This window comes from Narcine bancroftii, chromosome 4 (assembly GCF_036971445.1).
Source record: "Narcine bancroftii isolate sNarBan1 chromosome 4, sNarBan1.hap1, whole genome shotgun sequence".
Taxonomy (NCBI): domain Eukaryota; kingdom Metazoa; phylum Chordata; class Chondrichthyes; order Torpediniformes; family Narcinidae; genus Narcine; species Narcine bancroftii.
Genome location: NC_091472.1, coordinates 293,508,281 through 293,533,001, shown reverse-complemented (window position 1 = coordinate 293,533,001; position 24,721 = coordinate 293,508,281). Strand labels below are relative to the sequence as shown.

Below are 24,721 nucleotides of genomic sequence, written 5' to 3'. Positions count from 1 at the left end.
AAAATCAATAAAGGGCGCAAGTAAGAGTCCTTAAATGAGTTCCTCATTGAGTTTGTGGCTGAGGAGTCTGATGGTGGAGGGATAGCAGCTGTTCCTGAACCTGATGGTGTAAATCTTGTGGCACCGATACCTTTTTCTAATGTCAGCAGCGGGAACAGAGCATGTGCTGGGTGATGAGGATTCTTGATGATTGCTGCTGCTCTCCGACAGTAGTGTTCCCTGTAGATGCTCTCAATAGAGGGAAGGGTTTTATCTGTGATGTCCTGGGCTGTGTCCATGACTTTTTGGAGGGCTTTATGCTCAGGGATAATGGTGTCCCTATATCAATAGATGAATGAGAAATTAAGTTTATTGTGGGAAAAATGTAATGTAAAATGGGGAACGTCAATGTATATTAAATACGGTTCTTTATTAAAGTTGCAGGACTTGAAGATATGTGTGCTCAAACTGAAAGTGGAAGAACAGGCTACTACCTTTTTGGAGGGTGGGAGGGTTAAGTGCTTGTTGCCATCCAGCTCCAGCCATGAAATTGATTGTCCAACATATCCATTCACTTTGTTTCATGAATTAAAGGGAACAGGGAATTATTGTACCTTGCGGATTCACAGGTGAAAGATAATGTCATTAAAAGCAGAGGTGAGGATGAAGTTCACAAATCAAGTTCGTTTATTTTCATCTGATTGTACATATGAATATACATCCCGACGAAACGGCTTGCCTCCAGACCATAGTGAAAACACATAGACGCACAGTACACCATACATACATAGCAATAGCAATCCAATATACAAAATAACTTAAATGTGCTTCTAGGATTGTTTAACAGTCTCACTGCCTCCAGGAAGAACCTGTTTTCCAGCTTGGCAGTCCTGGTCTTTATGCTCTTGTACCTCTTCCTAGAAGATAGTGCCCTCTATAAGCATCACTCTTTGTAGATATTATTAATAGATGGAATGGGGACCACAGTGATAGTCACTCTCCATACTGACCTCTGATCTGATGCTTTGCAGCTACCACACCACACTATGATGCAACCAGCCAAGGCACTCGATTGTGCTCTTTAGGAAATGTAGGCATTGCTGCACCTTCCTGACTAATGAGAAGGTATTTATGGTGCAGGATTGGTCATCCTTTCAATGGATGTCAAGGAACTTTGTGCTCTCCAATCTCTCTATGACGGAGCCAGTGATATGAAATAGGAAGGTGTTAGTCGTCCTCCTGAAGACCATAATCATCTCCTTTGTCATGACCACGTTGAAACTCAGGTTGTTGCTCTTGTACATCTGTGCAAGCCTTTCAGCCTCCTGTCTGTAAGCTGACTCATCATTGTTGCCATTTAGGCTATCTATCATCTGCAAACTTGATGATTCTTCTGGAGCTGAACTTGGCAGTACAGTCTTGATATAGCAGCGTGAACAATGGCGAGCTGAGCACACAGCCCTGTAGTGTGCCAGTGCTCAGTGTGAGTCTTTGCTGTCAATCTGCACAGACTGTGGTTTTTTAATCAAGAACTCCAGTATCCAGTTGCAGAGAAGGTTAATGAATCCCAATGAGGGCAATTTATCCATCAGCCTCTGAGGTGTGATTATGTTGAATGCCAAGCTAAAGTCAATCAACAACCGTCTGGTGTATGAGGTGGGTAAGGACAGAGTGGAGGGTCAGGGGCAGGGCTATTGCATAGTCTGTGGATCAGTTTGTCCAATAGACAAACTGGAATGGGTCCATTGTCACTGGTAGGTGTGCTTTTATACGCGATCAAATCATGATCCTAGCAGTCAGTGCCACAGGATGGTAGTCCAGTGGCTACTGTCACTCTCTTTGACACCACGATGATGGTGGCTGCCTTGATGTAAAGATGGCAACTCTGCCAAAGCCGCTGTAGCGGCAGCGCTGCCGCTGGTGCGGGCCTGCGGGGAGCAGTGATGCAGTGCTCCTGTGAGGTCTAGCCAACCAGTCAACTGCCAATGGCTCTATACAGGCTTTGAATGGTCCATTGAGGTAGCCGGCAGTGATTATGGTTGAAATCCTGTGACCACGGGTCTGCACTCAAGATGGTGGTGCCTATTAATTGGTAGCAGCCACAAGGGTCTGCAGAAGTAGAAAACTAGAGCAGGGCACCAGAGGATGGGAAGATTACGCACCGTCTGAGAAGGAGAAGTGGAGGAGACAACTCGTGAGGATGGTGATCACGGCGGCGGACCAGTGAGGGGGCTCTGCGACTGAGGAATCAGTGCTTGCGGCAGGCTGCTGGAAACTCATGGCAAGGAACCTGTTGAAGCCTTGGGCTGCTGGAGACTGCTGACGGGAGACTCACGCCGGGCTGTGGACTGCTGGAGACTGCTTCGAACTGGCTGGAGGGGTTCTAGATATCGGAACCGGGATGTGAGGTGGTGCCAGTGGTCCTGACGGTGTTGGAGGTTTGGATCTGGAGCTTGGGTTGCCAATGGTCTGGACTGGACTCTGTGTGGCTGCAGGGGCTGCAGAAACACTGGAGACTAAATCTATAGACACTCGGTGACTCGGAGGGACTCTTTTGTTTCTCTCTGACTGTAAGACTGTAAGAGGCATTTAGTCAATTCCTGGTGACATTGTTTTATTACTATGATAATAAATTGAATCTTGAATCTTATGGGAATAATGGACTGCTGGAGTAAGGTATTGAAGATGCCTTTAGGACCTCAGTCAGCTGGTCCGCACCGTCCCTCATCACCTGACCAGGTATGTTATCTGTCCTCTGCTTTGTGTGGGTTCATCTCCTCCCCAAGAGTGGAATTGTTGGTTTTGGAAATATATTTCTGCATGAAGTTTCAGTGAGATTTTTCGAGATAAGAAGAAAAGAAAATTGGAGAGGCAGGGGGTATGTGGATTAAGGGCAGCACAAAAAACTACTGAGAGATGGCCTTCCCTGTGTGTGATGCAAGGCCACTCAAGATGGCAAGCTCAAAGAGATACAGTGCCCTTCATAATGTTTGGATCAAAGACACATTTTTCTTTTAATTGCCCCTGTGCTCCACAGTTTTCAATTTGTAATCAAACAATTCGCATTGATTAAAGTGCACATTCCAGATTTTATTCCAGGTTATTTGTATACATTTCAGTTTGACCTTGTAGAAGTTACAACTCTTCTTATACATAGTCCCCTCATTTCAGGCACATAACAATGGTATGTACCATATGTTAAAGTAGTTATGTTTACTATTTTGTTGCATACCCTTTGCACGCAATGACTGCTTGAAGTCTTTGATTCGTACATATCACCAGGTGCTGACTATCTTCTCTAGTGATGTTTTGCCAGGCCTCTACTGCAGCCATCTTCAGCTCCTTAAATTTTCTCTTCAGCACATGGAAGGCTTACTCAATTGGACTATTTGACCATTCAAGAATTTTCCAGTTTTTAGCTTTGAAAAACTCCTTTGTTGCTTTAGCATATAATGTTTGGGATCATTGTTTCAAAATATATACAAATAACCTGGAATAAAATCTGGAATGTGCACTTTAATCACATGTGAATTGTTCGATTACAACTTAAAAACTGTGGTGCACAGGGGCAAAAAAGGAAAAAAGTGTCTTTGTCCCAAACATTATGAAGGGCACGATACCTAGAACCATAAGCCCCTTTCACACTGGCACCTTTTCTCAGTAATTGATAGCCAATCTACTGGTTCAGAGCCGAGTCTGAAAGCTCTTTAATCAGCACATACACATACATCATCAGAACCCCTCCATGAGTGCTCCATGGATGTTCCGTGCATACAGCTCTTTCCCTGCCTCATGGAATTCTGGGAGGGCAGGTCCACCATCACTCTTTCTCACAGTCTTTATAAATTGTGCGCTATTGCTGCTAGGACTCTTCCCACGGTGTTTATAAATTGTGTGGCTATACTTTCCCACTGTCTTTTATAAAATTATAAAGATTTATAAGAGGTTGGCACAACAACAGGGGCGGAAGGGCTCATACTGTGCTCTACTTAATGCTTAATTATGTTTAAATACCAGATCATAATACATTGATCAGGATTTAGGGCAGGTCCACCATCACTCGATGCGTCACTCAGACATCGCCGGTGGAGGATAGAAAAGGGCACAAGGATCCAGTTAACAGTGGTCAAGTGTGAAAGACAAAAACAGCTTCCTTCACCGGTTCACTGAACTGCCAATCTACTGGTTGGCCAGTGTGAAAAGGGCTATAGAACCATAGAATGTTACAGCACAGAAAACAGACCATTCAGCCTCTCTAGTCTGTTGACCATGATGAATACGAATAGAACAGTGAATTCTGGAAATAAAGTGCAGGACAACTCCAATTATCCAAAATGGTCGGGACTAGGCCTATTTTGGATAAATGATATTTTCGGATAACTGGTCATTTTTTAAAAACAGCCCAATAGCAACAGCAAGTCACTTGTATCAGTGTTTAAACAACAAAAAGCAACAAGGGATGCCTGTTCAAGCATGAAATAGTGTTTAATTCTCACCAAAAAAATGGCAGCTTCACTTTCTTTTGTATGGACAGATATCAACATTTCCTCTTTTTATTTTTAGTCACATCCACAGTACGATCTGCAGACCTCTTTGCTAGTGCAAAACTCTCAAATGCTCCGTTGGAATCAAAATGATGTCTCAGTGATGCACATGAGCATGCTGGGTTTAACATTTTTTTCAACCTGTAATGTCAGTTCAGCTCCGATTAAAATTTCAGATAACTGAGGATTTCTGATTGTTTCATCTATCCTCATTTATCCAAAAATTTTTGGAGGCGAAATGATGTCACTTCTTTGTCCAAAAAATTTTGGATAACTAAGGGTTTCGGATAATTGGAGTTGTACTGTCTCAGTTGATAAGGTGGTTGAAGTCATTGAGCAGAATCAGAATTTATTGTCATAAAATTTATTGTTTTGTGGTAGCATCACAGTGCAAAGATTTATATAAGCTGCCTAACAAAAATAAATATAAAGTAATACTCAAAAAGACAATGTAAGGCAGTATCTTTGGTTCATTGATCAATTTGTAGGCTCCTGTACCTTTTTCCTTTGGTAGCAGAGCAAAGAGAGCATGTCCTGGGTGGTGGTGGTCCTTGAGGATAGATGCTGCTTTCTTAAGACCCCTCCTCTTTTAGATGTCCTCAATGGAGTGAATTCTTTGATGTTGCAAGCTGAGTTAATAACCCTCTGGAGGCTACCAGACAATGATCCAACCAGCCAGAGTGTTCTCCACGATGCACCTGTAGTTCTTTGAAAGTCTTTGATGACATAACTAATCTCCTCAAACACCTAACAGAGCTTAGCCACTGGCGAGCCTACTTCGTGATTGCGTCGACATGGAGGCTCCAGGACAGATCATTGGAGATGATAACACCCAGGAACTTGAAGTTCTTGACCTTCTCCACCCTCGATGAGGACTGGTTCATTTTCTCCTGACTTTCTCCTGAAGTGTACAATCATCTCCTTGGTTTTGCTAATGTTGAGCGCAAGGTTGTTGGTGTGACATCTCCTGTACACTTTCTCATTGCTGGTTGTGATTCTGCCGACAGTCATTGGTCATGAACAAGTCACTAAATTTGTTGTTTTGCGGCAGTATCATGTAATGCAAAGATTCGTAGCTACCACCTAACAGAAATAAATATAAAGTAGTGCACGAAAAGTCAAAGGGAGGCAATATCTTTGGTTCATGATCATTCAGGAATCTGATGGCAGAGCAAATTTGTAGAGAACATTGGAATTATGTTTGGCCACATTGTCATGGGTGTATAGTGAGTAGAGCAGTGGGCAAGCAAGCATCCTGTGTTGATAGTCATTGAGGAGTCATTGATAGTCATTGTTTCCAATTCATACTGACTGTGCTCTTCTGATGAGGAAGTCAAGGATCCAGTTGCAGAGGGGGTGGAGAGGCCCATGGTTTCAATCGTCCATTTGTATGCTGACTCATCTCCACTTTTTATAAAATAATTCTAATAATGGGCTCCACAATTGCGTATTATATTAATATTATATCTAATTTTCTCTAAACTTAAAGAGGACATTACATCATATATGAGTAGGGGATGATTCATCTTTCCATTTCAATAAAATTGCTCGTCTTGCTATCAACACAGTAAAAACTAAAACTTTTTTCTGAGATGCCAGTATAAGTTTATTTGGATCCACAGTTTTACATTCATAACCAAACCATTCACATGTAATTAAAGTGCACATTCCAGATTTTATTCAAAGTTATTTGTATACATCTTGGTTTGACCATGTAAAAATTACAGCACTCTTTATAGATAGTTCCCCCATTTCAGGGCAGCATAATGTTTGGGATGTTTGGCTTCACAGATATTTGTGATTACTCAGGTCTGTTTAATTGCTTCATTGGTGCAGGTATAAGAGAGCTAGACTTGCTTCTAAGCTTTTGATCAACTTTGGAGTCAGTCGTTGCCATTTTTCAACACGAGGACCACAGTTGGGCCAATGAAAGTCAAAGAAGTCATTGTGAGGCTGAAAAATAAGAATAAAACAGTAAGAGACAGCGCCCAAAATCAACTGTTTGGAACATCATTTAAAAGAAAGTTGGTACTGGTGAGCTCAGTAATTGCAAAGGGACTGATAGCCTAAGGAAGACCTCCACTGCTGATAACTGAAGAATTCTCTTAATAATGAAGAAAAATCCCCAAACGCCTGCCAACGAATCAGAAACACTTCAAGAGGCAGGTGTTGATGCGTCAATAACTACTGTCCACTGAAGATTTCATGAGCAGAAGTACAGAAGCTATACTGCAAGATACAAACCATTAGTTAGCCTCTGCTCAAGTTCAAGTTTGCCAAGAAGTATTTAAAAAAGCCTGCAGAGTTCTGGGAAAAAAAAGTCTTGTGGGCAGATGAGACCAAAACCTCTTTCACATTGGCACTTGAACCCAGTAATTAATCGGCAATTTACCACTTCATGTACCAGTGTAAATGCTCCTGAACTGATTGACCTGGGAATTAACTGCCTAGGGAAGTTGTATCTTTGCCAATCCATTTCAAATCGCCTCCAATGTGAATAGGCGACCCAGACCCATTAGTGACGCACTGGTACCATTCTTTCGGGCATGGGAGGTTCTTAAAGAGGAAGGGAATGGAAAGAGCAAAAAATATGTTTTTTTTACACAGGATTTGCATGATTTTTTTCTGATATGAAGAGCCTTGGATATGCTGGCATCGGTCGATTGCACTGAAATGAACAAAGCGGGCACTTTTCTGGGTCAGTGTGCCTTTTTGCACAGCAAGCCTTATTTCACAGCATGTTAGACCCACCAGTTTTTCCCCAAAAAAATTGCTTAAAAATATTCCCTGGTTTTGTATGCCAGATTGAAATTAGGGTGATAATGATGAGTAACGTCGACAGTAACACCGTTGGTCCCCGTAATTTAGCAGTTTGTCATTGTGAAAGGACCTATTAACCTATATCAGAGTGAGAGCAACAGCAATGTGTAGAGGCATAAAGGAACTGCCCAAGATCAAAAGCATACCACTTCCTCTGTCAAACATGGTTGTAGAGGTGCTATGGCTGCACAGGTACTGATGCACATATCTTCATTGATGATGAAACTGCTGATGGCAGTAGCAAAATAAATTCTGAGGTGTGTAGAAAGATCTTATCTGCTCAAGTTCAAGCATGTGCCTCCAAACTCTGGACGGCACTTCATCCGACAACAAAGACAGTGATCCCAAGCATACTGTCAAAGCAAAAAACTGGAAAATTAGTCACCTGATCTAAATCCAATTTTCTTGTGCTGAAGAGAAAATGTAAGGGGCAAGCCCCCGAAACAAGGAGGAGCTGAAGATGGCTGCAATAGAGGCCTGGAAGAGCATAGCCAGAGAAGATACTCAGCACCTGGTGATGTCTATGAATCAAAGGTTTCATTCAGTCATTGCATGCAAGGGATATGCAACAAAGTACTATACTAAACATGACCACTTTAATATACATATCGTTTCTTTGACCCAAATATTATGGTGCCTGAAATGAGGGGTCTATATGTAAAAAGTGCTAAATCTGGAATGTGTACTTTAATCATGTGAATTGTTTGATTACAAGTAAAAACTGTGGAGCACAGGGACAAATAAAGGAAAAATGTGTATTTGTCCCAACTTTTATTGAGGACACTGGATATTAGGAACTTAAGCAGAAATTGATTGCTTTGTCACTAAAGAATGCTTTGTCACTTGTTAAGATCATGAGGACCCATCTCTGATATCCTCTCACCACTTTCCCTTTCAAGAACCTATGCACCTCTGTCCTTTGAGGAAGTTTTGTGACCCAGAGGAAAGTACAATTTGCTTTCTATTGGGCTGAAATGGACACCCCTTATTTTTAATGAGTGTTGCCTAGTTCTTGATTCTCCCACATAAGGAAACATTCTCTCCACATCCATTCTGTCAAGATGGCACAGGATCTTGCATTAAGGTCAAGTCACCTTGCAGTATTCTAATTTCCAATGGTTTCAAGCCCAGCTGGTCTAACCTTTCCACATAAGACAGCCTGCCCATTTCAGCTGACATTCAGTAAGTCTGAACTGCTTCCAATGTATTAACATCCTTAAATAAGTACACCACATGTCTCATTAATGTTGCACATAACTAAAACATAATATCCCTACTTGTGTATTCAATTCATCTACTAGTGTATAATAATATTCTATTACCTTCCCTAATTAAATTAAGGACACCTTTTTTTAATTATTAACTGAGCCTTTGCAAATTATGTACTTGCACATCCAAATTTCTCTGCTTCTCAAAGCTCTGTAGTCTCTCAGCTTTATTTGGTATTCGCATATCTGGTGTCCACAATCCCTGTAGGTGTCAGAAACCGAGGGTTTTACTGTCATTCTCAAAGAATTCCATATATTGAATCTGGCTCCTAGCAGCCCTGTTTCAGGCACCTGCCATCTTGTGTTTAGAAAAAACTTACCCACTTCTCCTTTAAACTCTCCCACACCATTATTTCTCCCCCCCCCCCCCCCCAACCTTAAATGTATGTCCTCCAGTATGTGGCATGTTGATCCTGGGGAAAAAAAATTCTGTCGACCCTATCAATGTCACTCATAATGTTAAAAACTTCAGTGAGATCACGTGTCAGTCTCTGGTGCTCCAGTGTAAACAACACAACTTTGTTCAACCTCTCCTCAAAGTTCACACACTTTAATCCAGACAAAGCCTCCACATCCTTTCTGCAGTGGGATGACCAGCACACAATGCTCCAAGTGCAACCTAACCAAAGTTTTGTACAGCTGCAACATGACTTCCTTACTTTTATACTCAATGCTCAACCCAATGAAGGCAATCATGCCTATGCCTTCTTTACCATTCTACTTGCTTGGCTACTTTCAAGGAACTATGGACCTGAACCCCTGATATCTCTGCACAACAATGTTTTTAAGAGTTCTGACATTAACTGTATGTTTCCCTTACATTTGACCCCCAAAGAGCAATACCTTGTACTTGTCTGGATTAAACTCCATCTGCCATTTTTCTGCCCATACCTGCAACTGATCTATATTTTGTATTCTTTGTCAACCCTCTGCTCTGTTCACAGCTCCACCAATTTTGGTGTTATCTGCTAAATTACTAACCCATCCACATACTTGCTCATCAGGTCATTTATATAAATTACAAACAACTGAGCTCCATGCGGAATACCACTGGTTACGGACCTCCCACCCGCATAACACTGCTATCCTGTGTCTTCTGTGGCCCAGCCAATTCACCATGAATCCCATATACAATAAATGAACCTTCTGGATCAGCCTACCATAAGGTATTATGTCAAATTCCTTACGTCCACATAGACAACGTCAATTGACCTACCCTCATCGTATCAAATTTGTAAAACATAACCTGCCCTTCACAAAATCATGCTTACTGTCCCTAATCTGACCATGCCTTTTGAAATGTGTGTAAATCTTTTCTCCAAGTTTCCTCTCCAATAGTTCATCAACTACTGATGTGAGGCTCACCGGTCTATAATTTCTTGGATTATACCCATTTCCCTTTTGGAACAATGATACTTTAGCTCTTCTCTATTTTTCCAGGACCATGCCTGTTACTATGAGGATACAAAGATCTGTGTCAAATCCCCAGCGCTATCCTTCTTTGACTCTTTCAATAACCTGGTATGTATCCCATCAGGCCCTGGAGACTTGTTCACCTTAATACTCTTCAAAGATCTGAGCACAATCTCTTTCTCGATCTATAAATGTCCCAATACATTTGCATTCTCTTCGCTCTGCTCCCTATCGCTGTCCTCAATGTCCTTCTCATTAGTGAATGAAGATGCAAAGTACTTATTTAGTACCTTATCCAAACACATCCTCTGACTCCAAATGCAAGGAATATTTCAGAGTAAATAATGTGCGGTAGAAAATGATTACTGAAAACAGGAAGAGGCATTGAAGTCCTTAAATAGAGCAGTTGAAAAGGAATCTAGTCTGTGTTTAGTGGTTAAAAATAATTAAATAGTGGGAAGCCTTCAGACCAACCTGAGTACAGAAAGTACCGTAAGAAGCAAAAGGCGATCCTGATCTGAAAAGAGACTGTGAGGGACAAAATATGAAAATAAATTAGTGACAAACATAAAAGAAAGCTTAAAAAAAATCTTACAAATACACAATAAAATGTTAGTTATAGGAAGAATTAAGTCTGAGGTATTAAGTGAATACTTCATATTTCCCTTTAGTTGAGAAGAGAATGTTGCCACATTAAAAAAAAAATACTTGTCATCGACTTTGAAAATGAGAAAATCATGATTAAAGTGTTTAAAAGCTTTACATCTCAACGTAGATATATTGCATGATCCTGATGGGATGTATGTCAGGTTATTGCGAGAAAGAAGATTTGACATTTCAGGTTCTTGAGCTACAGTATTTATTTTTTCCTCATGGTAATGTTGCTGGAATGACCAGGAAAATAGTAACAAGTAAAAAAGAAATAGAAATGGATTGGGGTGGGGTTACCTGAAATTGGAAATTTAAATGTTTGTGCAGTTTAGTTGGAGGCTACCCAGGTGGAATATGGTGTGCTGTTCTTCAGGTTTGACCTCGCTTTGGCAATGATGAGGCTGAGAACAGGTGGGTCAATGTGAGAATGGTGAGAAGAATTAAAAAGGCTGGTCATTGGGAGTTCCAGTATCCTATCACTACTTGGCCCCTTCCTACCTTTGTCTCAAGAAAGCATCACAACCTAAAACATTGACTGACCCATTTCTCTCCAAAAATGCTGTCTGAGCCACTGAATTTCTCCAGCTCCTCTTTGTTCAAGATCCCAGGATCAACTTTGCTCTGCATGTCCAACATCTGACTCCCTCCAACTAAATTTTGAAAAGACAAAAGCAATTAACTTTGACATTAAACTCTCTCTTAACTGATACTCCTCACCACATCTTGAACGTCCGATTACTACTGAAATTAATTTTGCCACAGGCATTGATGGAGGAGCCAGCTTTTTAATTAGATGTGAATGGTATAACAAGGATCTATTACCACCATTTAAAGAAGACAGGAAAGTTCCTTCCACTGTTCAAGTTCATGTTTATTTATCATGATTGTACTAGTACATCCCAACAAAACCGCATTCTGCGGTCCACCATGCTAACAGTGCAAACGTGCATATAGACACAAATTATATAGAGAGAGACCTATAATATACAAATATTGTTAATAAACAGTAGTCTCGTAAAATTATTGAAGCATATTCAACAATTATTCAGCAGTCTCACTGGCCGTGGGAAGAAACTGTGCTTTATCCTGGTGGTTCTAGCTCTAATACTTCTGTATCTCTTTCCTATCAGGAGTAGCTGGAAAATGCTGCATGAAGGGGGTAGGGTCCTCCTTGATTTTCTGAGTCCTCTTTAAACAACATTCCCAGTAAATCACATCAATGAGGAAGCTCGGTGATCACCTCTAGCATTTTTATGGTACTGCGGATTGACCTCCAATCAGATGCGCTACAGCAAGCATACCACACTGTGATGCAGCTGGCCAGGGTGCACTCAATAGAGCTCCTGTGGAAAATTTACAGAATGGTGGCCAGTAGCCTTGCCCTCTTCAGTCTTCTAAGGAAGTTCAGTCACCATTGTTCCTTCTTGACAAGTGAGGAGATGATATGTATCCAGGATAGGTCACTTCTTATGTGGACTCTGAGGAACTTGGTGCCCTCCAATCTCTCAACTTCCGAGCTATTAATGTGCTGTGGAGGGTGGTCGTCCATGGTCCTCCTAAAGTACACAATTATCTTCTTTGTCTTGTCCAGGTTGAGACTCAGGTTGTTATTCTTGCACCATTTCATGAGATTTTATACCTCTTCTTTTAGTGTGACCAATCATTGTTGCTGATGAGGCCAACTACTGTTGTGTCATTTGCAAACTTGATAACTGTTGGAGCTAGATCTGGCAATGCACTTGTGGGTCAACAGCCTGAACAGGAGTGGGCTGAGTACACAGCCCTGAGGTGCACCATGTTCAGTGTGATTCTGCTCCCAACCCAGACAGACTGTGCTCTTTCCGTTAGGGAATCCAGTTATAGAGAGGGGTGTTGAGTCCCAACGAGGACAACCTCTCCACCAGCCTCCGAGAGTATGATTGTATTAAAAACTGAGCTGAAATCAAGCAAGTAGCCTAGTGTATGTGGTGTTGTTCTCCAAGTGGGTCAAGACAAAGTGAAGGTACAAGGCTATAGCATTGTTCTATCTGTAGGCAAATTGAAATGGCTCAGTGCTCTGGGAGATCTCCGTAACGACCTCTGTCAGTTGGTCTGTGCAGTCCTTCAGTACCCAATCAGGCCTATGGTCTGGTTTCACTGCCTCATGTGGGTTCACCCTGGAAAGGATACTCCTTGCCTCAGCCATGAATATGCAAGGGGCCTGTTCTTCAGGGAGAGACAGAGCTTTTGAGTCAGTCTGTTCTCGTCGAACCGTGCGTAGTTCCCATGGTGGTGTAGCATTTGATCTCCATAACATCCTCGAAGCACTTCCTAATGTAGCCGGTCACTGAGCTCATGCACTCGTTGATGTTTACGTAGCCATTGTAGGTGACCACCTCTCTGAAACAGCTCCAGTCCATGGTCTCAACGCAGTTTTTCATGCTGCTATGGCACCTTGCCCCTGCCACTTCCTGATCTCCCTGCAAACTGACTTCATTCACTTTACTAGCGGTCCATATGCCAGAGTTAACAGGATGGTTATGTGGTCCAAGAATCAAAGGTGGAGGTGAGTGGCAGCCTTGTAAGGACCAGGGACACTCGATCTAGGGTGTTCTCTCCTCCGGTGAAGTTGGCATGCTATTGAAACCAAAGGTAAATCACAAACTTCTGTAGACACCATGGTGGAAGTAAAAACATAAAATGCTGGAGAAGCTCAGCAGGTCAAACAGTGTCCTTCGTGTAGCAAAAGCAAAGAGAAAGGAGGGAGGGACAACAGCATGAGGGGGAGGAGGTGATGGTAGGGTTGTATGGGTGAAAGAATTGGACAGGAAAGGGAGAGGGGAAAGAAAAGAAAAGCAGGTTTAATGAATCATGATGAGGGAGGAGGTGTGGGCACTAGTGTTTCACCTCCTACAGTCACAGGGGAAAGGTGCCTGAGGTGCGATGGGTGGGGAGGGATGAGTGCACGAGGGAATCGCGGAGGGAGCAGTCCCTGTGGAAGGCTGAGAGGGGAGGAGAGGAAAAAATGTGTCTGTGGGATCCTGTAGCAAGTGTCGGAAATTCCGGCAGATGACATGTTGGATGAGAAGGCTGGTGGGGTGGTAGGTGAGGATGAGGGGGATTCTAGGTTTGTTGCATCTGGGGGCAGAGGGGGCCAGGACAGATGAACAGGAAATGGATGTGGGTGAGGAAGAAGGTGGTCATTTCAGAAACTATGGACTGGAAGACCTCATCTTTGGAACAGATGTGGCGGTAACGGAGAAATTGAGAGAAGGGCAGGGTGTAGTCCAGGTAGTTGTGGGAGTTGGAGGGTTTGTAGTATATATCAGTGGAAAGCTTGTCTCCCAAACCATGTCTTGCCTGCACCATCAATTCTCTTTTGTTTTCAAATCTTGTCTCAGGAAATTGCACACAGAAGTGACTACAGTAGCATTTCATTCATTCATATGAGGCACTTGTAGGTATAAAAGTTGAGAGTTATCTTATTCAATTGATGAGAGGGATTTTGTTACCTGACATAGACCTCTTATTTAAGTTTTTAGCGTGAGAAAGAAGTTAAGAAGAGTCTGTTTTCAAAATTACATTGGAAACCTGGCCAAAATTATTTTTCGATGGCCATGAGTACGGCAGCACATTTAGCGTAGCAGTTAGTGCAATGCTATTACAGCACCAGTTTGAATCTGACACTGCCTGTGAGGAGCTGGTATATTCTCCTCTTGACCTGCGTGGGTTTTCCCCAGATGCTCCAGCTTCTTCTCATCCTCCAAAAAGACATATGCGGTTGGTAGGTTAATTGGGTATTATTGGATGGGACAGGTTTCAATAGCTAGAATCTGTTTCTATTATGTTGTGAATAAGTAAGTAAATTAATAAATAAATAGTACTTCTTGGAAATCCTACCTCAACCTGCAGAAACCTCACTGAAATACTTAATTAGGGTGCATTGAAATCTGGTCCAATTTTTGTCTTCAATCAGGTGGAATAAGCATGCTAATATTGGAAATGTATTTTGTACAGCTGCACAGTATAAACATTACTGAAGGCTGCTCAGGAAAAAAAAGCATAGAATTTCATGTTACATGTGAGGTGGTAGGGCCAAGTAGATGGAGTTTTTTTTTAATCTTGATTCCTTCCTCGTTGTTTTAGAGCTTTATCAGTCGGTGCATTTCTGCATAGGAATAGGCCAATAAAAAATTATCAGGATACAGTCTGATGAATGAAAATAATACTGCATTTGGTGCATTTCTGCAAAGTGTTTATTCTTAAAGAGCTCTAACTTGCATCTTTTCTTGCAGAAGAACCAACAGAAGGAATTAATCAATGCAGAGTTTCAGAAAGCTCACATGCCCCATCTTTTCATATTGAAACAGGACGTGAACAATTGCCAATTCTCGGAACTGAACAAACATCTCTGCATGAAAGTGAGGGTCTGTTGTATATGAATTTTAAATATCGAGTCTGTCAGCATTTTCATACTTTTAATCCTTTTTACCACAAAATATAGTTCTGTATTTTCCCAAGATCATGTTTATAATAACCAAATGTACTTATCTGCTTTAACTGTGCAGGATCTGTTGGAAACTCACGAAGCTCCACACAAATGAACTCCTATTCTGATAGTGGTTACCAGGATACTAGCAGTTACTACAGCAGCCAGAATTTGATCAAAGCTATCCCAAGAAATATACAGGAATCCGTTCATAGCAACATCAACAGTAATCACCTGATAAGAAATTCTAGGCCAGAGGGTCAGACAGTTGGCCAGGTACAATAGTTTTAAACATAATAATAGCTCAAGTTGGATGCTACTTCAGTTCCATTGCTCTTGCAGGTGTTTTTAAAAGTTGCAGACATACCCAGGTGAAATGTAAGTTCCAATGATCTGCAATCTGCTTATAAGGAGCTTCTGTTAAAACATGATAGCTTGAAATGAAGTAAAGATTTAAATAAGTACACAGGTCAATTTTTGTGAGTGAAAAATCAATTGCTCTGAAAGCCCCAGATCCTATTGGTTGGGTTCTGCCAGCTGATCTCTCCCTTTGATTTCTGCATCCTGGTATATCTTACCGGATACAAATGGCACTGGGCACATTCCAAGCCAGATGTGAGTAAATATTTTACCAACAGAATTCTTCCCAATTATGCCATCTCTGATCTAGGAAGCATGTTTGGAACAGAAAGTGGCAAGTTATCCAATGTCAAACATATCTGAGATGAACACCAATTTATAAGCATCATACCTGATTTCAACCAACATAATGGGGGGATTCCAAAAGGACCTCATACATCTTGAGGTTTTATGAATTTATATAAGTTGTTGACTAAATCTGATTTTCAAGTGATTGAAAATCAAAAAAAGGTCCAGATATTGTAAATCTGCAATAAAACCAGAAAATGTAGGAAACACCCAGCAAATTATTTTTCTTGGTTGAAGACTCATTTTCAGAACTCTTTCCCCAGGCCATATCAATTTTGTGATGAGAATCATAAATAGTCAGTGAATACTGTGTGAACAGGATGTTCTATTTGCAATTGAGTAGAACAGACGAAGTTCCAAGCTCTTCATTTACAGTGTTTTCGAAAAGTGTGTCATTGAATGAAATTATAATTAAGTATGGACTTGGTGAAGCTGCAGTTTTTGTTTTACAAAAAAAATGTAGAATTGATAATGCTTCATTAGTCATTTAAAGTTTTGGACAAATCTTATGACATGCAAGAGCAACTTTGAGGATTTCAACTGATTTGTAATTGTAACCTTTACACTTTGGTCGTTTACAATTTGCATGCAGAATCTCCACGCATCTAAGCATTCTCTCAATGGTGCTGTCAATCTGTTTGGGAGGAGCAGCCTCGTTTCTGTCTTTTTTTTATTGTTGTCCTGTGAAATAATGTCATCTTCAGTTGGTGACTTCCTACTGGGAGGACAGTAAGATCAGGAATTTGGCAGAACTGAGATTTAGACTTTCACCTGGCACTTTGTGGTATTGCTTGTGTAAATGGCACTGATTTTTGCTTTTCAAGTAAGTGCTTACTTTGAAGTTTATGTGCAGGTAGTATGTGAGTGGAAATAAAAAGGTTGAGAGAACCACTGGTGAGACCATGGGATGTTTGAGCAAAATAGTCTGGATGATGTATGCTAATTTGGACACCAAATATGCATGAGGGATATATAATTTACACCATAATTCAAGCAGCACTTAAATTTCATCTTCTTTGGACAAGCAATTGAGATGCAAAAGGTTCCAGAACAGTGCCTTTGCTAATCCCTGAATTACTATTCTATAAAATAACTATAAAATATAAACCCTTAATCCATTTTTTCCAAAAGCACTTGTCAAAGGAAAGATGCACAAAGAGAGAATGATTTGTGTAAACAAGATAGAATGTATATGCTCATAAAAGCACTGTTTAATTCTGACCAGCTGTGTGGTGCATGCTTTTATCTGTTTTCTCAGAATAAATATTTGGTGTCTTCTTTTTCAACTAGGGTCCATTGAATATCTCTGCCGCCACAAATAGGGCAATGAGGAGGGTTAGCTCGGTTCCATCCAGAACCCAGTCACCATCTTATGGTACAGGAATGTCACCATCAAGGGGATCTCTTAGAACGTCACTTGGTAGTGCCTATGGCTCACCAGCATTAACCGAACCTCGCTCCAACAGTTCTGCAGTGTATTTCTCCTCAACATTGCCAGCCCAAAGAGCAGGCTCTCCACGCTCTACACAGCGATCAACATCACCAGCTACAATCAGGCGAATTGGTTCAGTTACAAGACAGCTCAGTAATTCCAGCAGAGCAACATCACCATATCAAACTTTGGGATCTTCATTGAGAATGGGTTCACCTCTTGCCTTAACAGCACTACAAACAAGAGGAAACTCTTCACCCCAAGCTCAAACTGGATCGTCATCTCCAGCAAGATCCACAATGACTGCTGTCCCACAACGAATGGTGGCACCTCTACAAAGGTCTCATGCCATGGATGGTGACTTTTATTGTCTCCAGTCACCAGAAATCTATGAGAGGATGGTACCAACACGGCCAGACAGTCTTGCAGGTCTGTTTTCATGAAAGGAAAACTCATCAATTTCAGGCAGGAGGTTATTTTGATGGTTAAATGATCTGAAATCTTAATTAAATAAATGACACCTATTCCCTTACTTTACCTTTCGATTCCTGTTCCCAGTTAAAGTCTGTACCCTCCCAAAGTTGAATCTGTGGATCATTTTATTTGATAACTTATTTTACTGGTATGGGGGTGAGAAAAAAAGATAACATTTTTTTAAAATGGCTTTTAAGTCTATAATCTTTTTAACAACTCAGTACTTTTGGGATAGAATTGTTCAGACAGGGGACAAAGCTACACTGCAGTTATTGAACAATGTGAGTTTTTTCTGTCATTTATTTGGAATGTGCATCTTCATTGCAACACAGCTATATATCCATCTTCAATTTCAGTCAGTTTCCTTCTCTCTTCATTGCTGTATATTATTTTCTTCTTTTTGTTCTGTTACTTTGTCTATTAGCAGTTCATGAAGACTCACTATGAGGCTGTCCCAAGCTGTTCAAGAATATTTTTAAACGTTTCTGATTTGTGCAATAATGAGAATCCTGAATTGACAGATCATTTCAAAATGTCCCTGAATGCATTCATATCCCAACCTATTCATTGCATAAGTAACATGCATTTTTTATACACTGCAATTATCTGTTCAGATTAATCATAGAGCCATAGAACACTACAGCACAGAAACAGGTCCTTTGGCCCATCAGTCTGTGCCAAACTATTATTCTGCCTCGTCCCAAAGCCCTGCACCCATCCATAATCTTCCATACCACTCCCATCCATGTATATATCGAAATTATTCAGAAGGATGGGAACCAGAGTGTCAGAGCAGATAGAGGAGTGGAGAAGGGAAAAGATTATGTGAAAATTACATGTAACATTAGAATTTAATGGGTTGTACGTGGTGGAAATATTCTTAAGCGCATCTATTTCATGGCAAGGAGTATTGTAGGAAAGGCAGACGAGTTTAGAGTGTGGATTCGTACATGAAAATATGACATTCTGACCATTAGTGAAACTTGGTTGTTGGAGGGGCAGGACTGGCAGCTCAAAGTTCCAGGATTCCGTTGCTTCAGACGCAATAGAACGGTGGGTTGGGGGGGGGGAATGAAAGGGAGAGGAGTGACATTGATCATCAAGGAAAATATCACAGCTGGTCTGAGGGAGGACAGACCAGAGGGCTCATTTACTGAGATTATATGAGTGGAGCTAAGGAATGAGATGGGTATGATTACACTCATGGAGTTGTATTATAGGCTGCCCAGTAATCAATGAGAATTGGAGAAGAAAATCTGTAGAGAGATAGCAGACAGTTGCAAGAAACACAAGGTTGTGATGGTAGGTTTTAAAAACATAGAAACATAGAAGATAGGAGCAGGAGTAGGTCATTCGACCCTTCGAGCCTACTCCGCCATTCAACGAGATCATGGCTGATCTTAAAGTTCAGTACCCCGTCCCCGCCTTCTCTCTGTAACCTTTAATACCCTTACACTGAAGAAATATATCTAATTCCCTCTTAAATATATTTAATGAACCTGCCTCTACTGTCCTCTGTGGCAATGAATTCCTCAGATTCACCACCCTCTGGGTAAAGAAATTCCTCCTCGTCTCGGTCCTAAATGGTTTGCCTATTATCCTCAAACCATGGCCCCGGGTTCTGGATTTTCCCATCATTGGAAACATCCCATCTGCATCCATTCTGTCCAGTCCTGCCAGAATTTTATATGTCTCTATGAGATCCCCTCTCGATCTTCTAAACTCCAGCGAGTACAATCCCAATTTGCGCAATCTTTCCTCATAAGTCATTCCTGCCATTCCAGGTATCAGCCTGGTGAATCGCCTCTGCACTCCCTCCATTGCAAGAACATCCTTCCTTAGATAAGGTGACCAAAACTGCACACAATACTCCAGGTGGGGTCTCACCAAGGCCCTGTACAGCTGCAGTAAGGTATCCTTGTTCCTATACTCAAACCCTCTTGATATGAAGGCCAACCTACCATTTGCCTTTTTAACCGCCTGCTGTACCTGCATGCTCGCCTTCAGAGACTGATGTACAAGTACCCCTAGGTCTCTCTGCACTTCCCCATCTTTTAATCTATTGCCATTCAAATAGTAATCTGCCCTCCGGTTTGTATTATCAAAGTGGATAACCTCACATTTATCCACGTTGTAGTGCATTTGCCATGTATCTGCCCAGTCCCTCAATTTATCCAAATCACACTGGAGCTTCCTGACCCCCTCTTCCGTGCACACAACCCCTCCTAGCTTAGTGTCATCTGCAAGTTTGGAGATATTACATCCAATCCCCTCATCCAGATCATTAATGTAAATTGTGAACAGCTGGGGTCCCAGTCCAGATCCCTGTGGTACCCCACTGGTCACCGCCTGCCACTCAGAAAACGAGCCATTTATCCCAACTCTCTGTCTTCTACCTGCCAGCCAGTTCTCAATCCACATCAATACTTTGCCCCCAGTCCCATGAGCCTTGATTTTGGAAGCCAGTCGTTTATGCGGGACCTTATCGAAGGCCTTTTGGAAGTCCAGGTACACCACATCCACTGGCTCTCCCCCATCTATTTTACCTGTCACCATCTCAAAGAATTCCAGTAGATTTGTCAAGCACGATTTACCTTTTGTAAATCCATGTTGACTCCGTCCGATCCCTTCTCTGCTAGTCATATGCTCCACTATTACATCCTTAATAATGGATTCCATCATTTTGCCCACTACTGATGTAAGGCTCACCGGCCTATAATTCCCCGCTTTTTCTCTACCCCCCTTTTTAAATAGTGGGGTAACATTAGCTACCCTCCAATCCATGGGTACTAATCCTGAGTCTATCGAGTTCTGGAAAATAATTATCCACATATTATCTGGTACTTCCATACTGTAAAAAGGCTGGATGGCTTAGAGTTTATCAAATATGTTCAGGAAAGTTTAAATTTTTTTTAAATTAAATGTTTTAAATTTAAACTTGCAGCACAGTAACAGGCCATTTCAGCCCACGAGTCAATATATAGAGGTACTGACCAGAGAGAGTGCAATACTGGATATCCCTTGAGGGGATGAGACACATCAGGTGACAGAAGTGTGGGTAGGGAAACATTTTGAGTCCAGTAATCATAATGCCATTAGTTTTAAGTTAATTATGGAGAATGCTAGGTCTGGGCCTTGGGTTAAGATTCTAAATTAGAGAAAGGCCAATTTTGAGGAATTGAGAATGTTGTTTTTGGGTAAGGAAGTGCAAGGTAAGTGGAAGACCTTCAAAGTTGATATTTTGAGAGTACAGAATACAGAAATGCTGGAAGAACTTGACTGGTCTATTCAGCATCCAAAAAAAACTAAGATTTTCTTATCCCTTATCATATCCAATTAACACCTTTTGTTGGTCTGGATTCCTCTCCCAGCCAGCACTGACTGAATTCTGAGACTTTCTGAGATTTACTTCTTCTGGCTCATTCTTCTTATTTCTTGAAGAAAAGTCATTAATATATCTTTGCTATTATGGACGCTGAAAAGATCTGCTGAGATCCTCCAGCATATCTGTGTTTTTACTACAATCACACCACCTGCAGACTTTTGTTTTTCACTCTTTTGAGAGTACAGAGTTTGTATGTTCCTTTCAGGATTAAAGGCAAAGTTAGTTGCCAGAGAGAACCTTGTTTTTTTAGGGATATTGGGGATCTGTCTCAGAAGGTGTATAGCAGGTATAGGCAACACGGAGCAAATAAGGTACTTGAGGAGCATTTCAAAAAGCAAGATAAACTTCACGAAAGAAATTAGGAAGGCCAAAAGAAGACACAAGGTTCCTTTAGCAGACATTGTGAAGGAACATCATGGCAGGTTGTGTTTAACCACTCTTATAGAGTTTTTCGAGGAGATTACCAGGAAAGTTAACGAAGAAAAGGCTGTGGATGTTATCTAAATGGACTTTACTAAGGCCTTTGACAATGGCCTACTAAGAAGGTAGGTCAGGAAGGTTCATATGCTCAGTATTCATGGTGAAGTAGTTAAGTGGATTCAACAATGGCTGGATGGGAGAAGCCAGAGAGTAGTGGTAGATGTTTGCTTCTCAGACTGGAGGCCTGTGACTTGTGATGTGCCACAGGGATCAGTGCTGGAACCATTGTTGTTTGTCATCTACATCAATGATCTGGATGATAATGTGGTAAATTGGATCAGTAAATTTGCAAATGACACTAAGATTGGAGGCGTTGTGGACAGCGAAGAAGGTTTTAAAAGCTTGCAGAGGGATCTGGACCAGCTGGAAAAATGGGATGAAAAATGGCAAATGGAATTTAACGCGGACAAAAGGGATCTGGGAATACAGATACATAATTCTCTGAAAGTGACGTCACAAGTGATGAGGATTGTAAAGAGAGCTTTTGGCATATTGGCCTTCATAATTCAAAGTATTGAGCATATAAGTTGGGATGTTATTGGGAAGTTGTATAAGACATTGGTGAGGCCAAATTTGGAGTATTGTATGCAGTTATCAGAATCAGAATTTATTGTTCTAAACAAGTCACGAAATTCAGTGTTTTGCAGCAACGTCATATGCAAATATTCATATTATAACCATCTTACAACATTACTATAAAAAAATGATAATGCACAAAAGGTATGGCAGTGTCTTTGGATCATTGATTATTCGGGAATCTGATGGCAGCAGGGAAGAAGCTGTCCTTGTGCTGTTGAGTTCTTGTCTTTAGGCTCCTATATGTTTTTCCCAATGGTAGCAGAGTGAACAGAGCATGGCCTGGGTAGTGGATATCTTTGAGGATAGAGGCTGGTTTTTTAAGATACTGCCTCATGTAGATGTCCTCGATGGAGTGAAGTCTGGTACCTATGATATCGCAGGCTGAGTTAACAAGCCTCTGGAGTTTTTTTCTGGTCCTGAGAGTTGGCACCTCCATACCAGGCAGTGATGCAACCAGCCAAAATGCTCTCCACGGTACACTTTTAGAAGTTTACAAAGAGTCTTCGGCCACATACTGAATCTCCTCAGACTTCTTTGTGATTGCATCAATGTGGAGGCTCCAGGACAAGTCCTTGGAGATGTTGACACCCAGGAATTTGAAGTTCTTGACCCTCTCCACTACTGAGCCCTCGATGAGGACTGGGTCGTGTTCTCTTGTCATCCTCCTGAAATCCACAATAATCTCCTTTGTTTTTTGACGTGCGCAAGGTTGTTGTCGTTACCCCATTCAACAAGCTAATCTTTCTCCCTCCTGTATGCTTCCTCATTGCTGTTTGCATTTCTGCCAGCAACTGTTGTGTTATCAGCAAGCTTGTTGATGGCATTGGAATTGTGTCTGACCACACAGTTATGGGTGCATAACGAGTAGAGCAGTAGGCTAAGCATGCATCCCTGGGGTGCGCCAGTGTTGATAATCAGTGAGGAGGAGATGTTGTTTCCAATTCATACTGACTGGTCTTCCAATGAGAAAGTCAAGGATCGAATTGCAGAGTGGGGTTCAGAGGCCTAGAGTTTGTAGCTTCTTGACCAACACTTGACCGGTAATGAAGGCCGAGTTGTCGTCAATGAAGAGCCACCCTATGTATGAATTGCTGTTTTCGAGGTGATCTAGAGCTGAGTGGAGAGCCAGTGATATTGCATATTCTGTGGAGCGACTGTGAGATTGCAGTGGGTCTAGATCTTTGCTCGGGTACGTGTTAATTCTGGCCATGACCAGCCTCTCAAAGCATTTCATCACAGTAGAAGTTAATACTACTGGGCAGTAGTCGTTGAGGCAGCCCACACTACTCTTGGGTACCGGGATGATTGATGCTCTTTTGAAGCAGGTGGGAACCTCTGACTGCCGCAATGAGAGGTTGAAAATTTCAGTGAACATTTTGACTAGTTGGTTGGCGCAGATTTTCAGTACCCTGCTAGATACGCCATAAGGGCCTGATGCCTTGCGAGAGTTTACCCTTTTGAATGATGTTCTGATGTCACCCTCAGAGATATATCGCAGTTTTGGTCACCTAACTACAGGAAAGATAGAAAGGGTGCAGAGATTTACTAGGATGTTGCCCTGACTTCAGGAACTGAGTTATAAGGGAAAGGACTTTATTTCCTGGAGTGTAGAAGAATGAAGCAGATTTGATTGAGGTATTTAAAATCATGAGGGGAATAGATAGAATAAATATAGGTAGGAGAGGTAGGCTTTTTCCACTGAGGGTAGGTGAGATACAAACCAGAGGACATGGGTTAAGGGTGAAAGGGAAAAAGTTTAGGGCAGTGGTTCTCGACCTTTTTTTTCTGCTACATAGGTGTATTCCCTATGCCAAAGGTGCTCTGCGATTAGTAAGGGATTGCTTAAGGTGGTATATGGGTGGAAAGAAAAAGTTTGAAAATCACTGTTTTAATCATACCTATTTGACTTGTTATGAGCATGTTTCATAACTCCAAAGGAAATGGACCAATGTCAGTTTTTCTAAAGCAAAATATTTCTGTAACAATTGGGTCTAGAGCAGTGATTCTCAACCTTCCCTTCCCACTCACATACCACCTTAAGCAATCCCTTACTAATCACAGAGCACTGATGGCATAGGGATTACTGAAAGTGGTATGTGAGTGGAAAGAAAAAGGTTGAGAACCACTGGTTTAGAGAGAACGTGAGGGGGGATCTTTTTCCCTCAGTGGTGGAATGTGGAATGAGCTGCCAGCTGAAGTGGTGAATGCAGCCTCAATTTTAACATTTAAGAAGAATTTAGACAGGTATGTGGATGGGAGAGTTATGGAGGGCTATGGACTGGGTGCAGGTCAGCACAGACTAGAAGGTCTGAAGGGACCTGTTTCTGTGCTGTAGTTCTGTGGTTCTATGATTGTCTTGATGTATGGCCCCCTGTTGAGAATGACTGTAAATCAATCCTCTGGTACTTGTAGTGGAATTTTTCTTTAGTTTTAACTAATTAGCCCTTGTTAATTAAAAGCTAATTAATTTTGCTTAAGTTACATTGATTAATTTGTTTCTGAATTTCTCACTATTTACAT

General features: G+C 41.5%; 1 protein-coding gene across 15 annotated transcripts in view; it reads left to right on the top strand.

Moving 5' to 3' along the window:
- pkp4 (plakophilin 4) overlaps nucleotides 1-24,721 on the top strand; it is a 198,259-nt gene that overhangs the window by 102,719 nt on the left and 70,819 nt on the right. For 8 of the 15 annotated variants that reach the window (XM_069935453.1, XM_069935454.1, XM_069935455.1 and 5 more), the window contains 3 exons: nucleotides 14,950-15,081; nucleotides 15,223-15,419; nucleotides 17,142-17,712. In XM_069935453.1, coding sequence (XP_069791554.1) covers nucleotides 14,950-15,081; nucleotides 15,223-15,419; nucleotides 17,142-17,712 — 900 coding nt within the window. The remainder of the gene's footprint in view (nucleotides 1-14,949; nucleotides 15,082-15,222; nucleotides 15,420-17,141; nucleotides 17,713-24,721) is intronic. The other 7 variants (XM_069935461.1, XM_069935459.1, XM_069935467.1 and 4 more) reach the window with 3 other exon arrangements.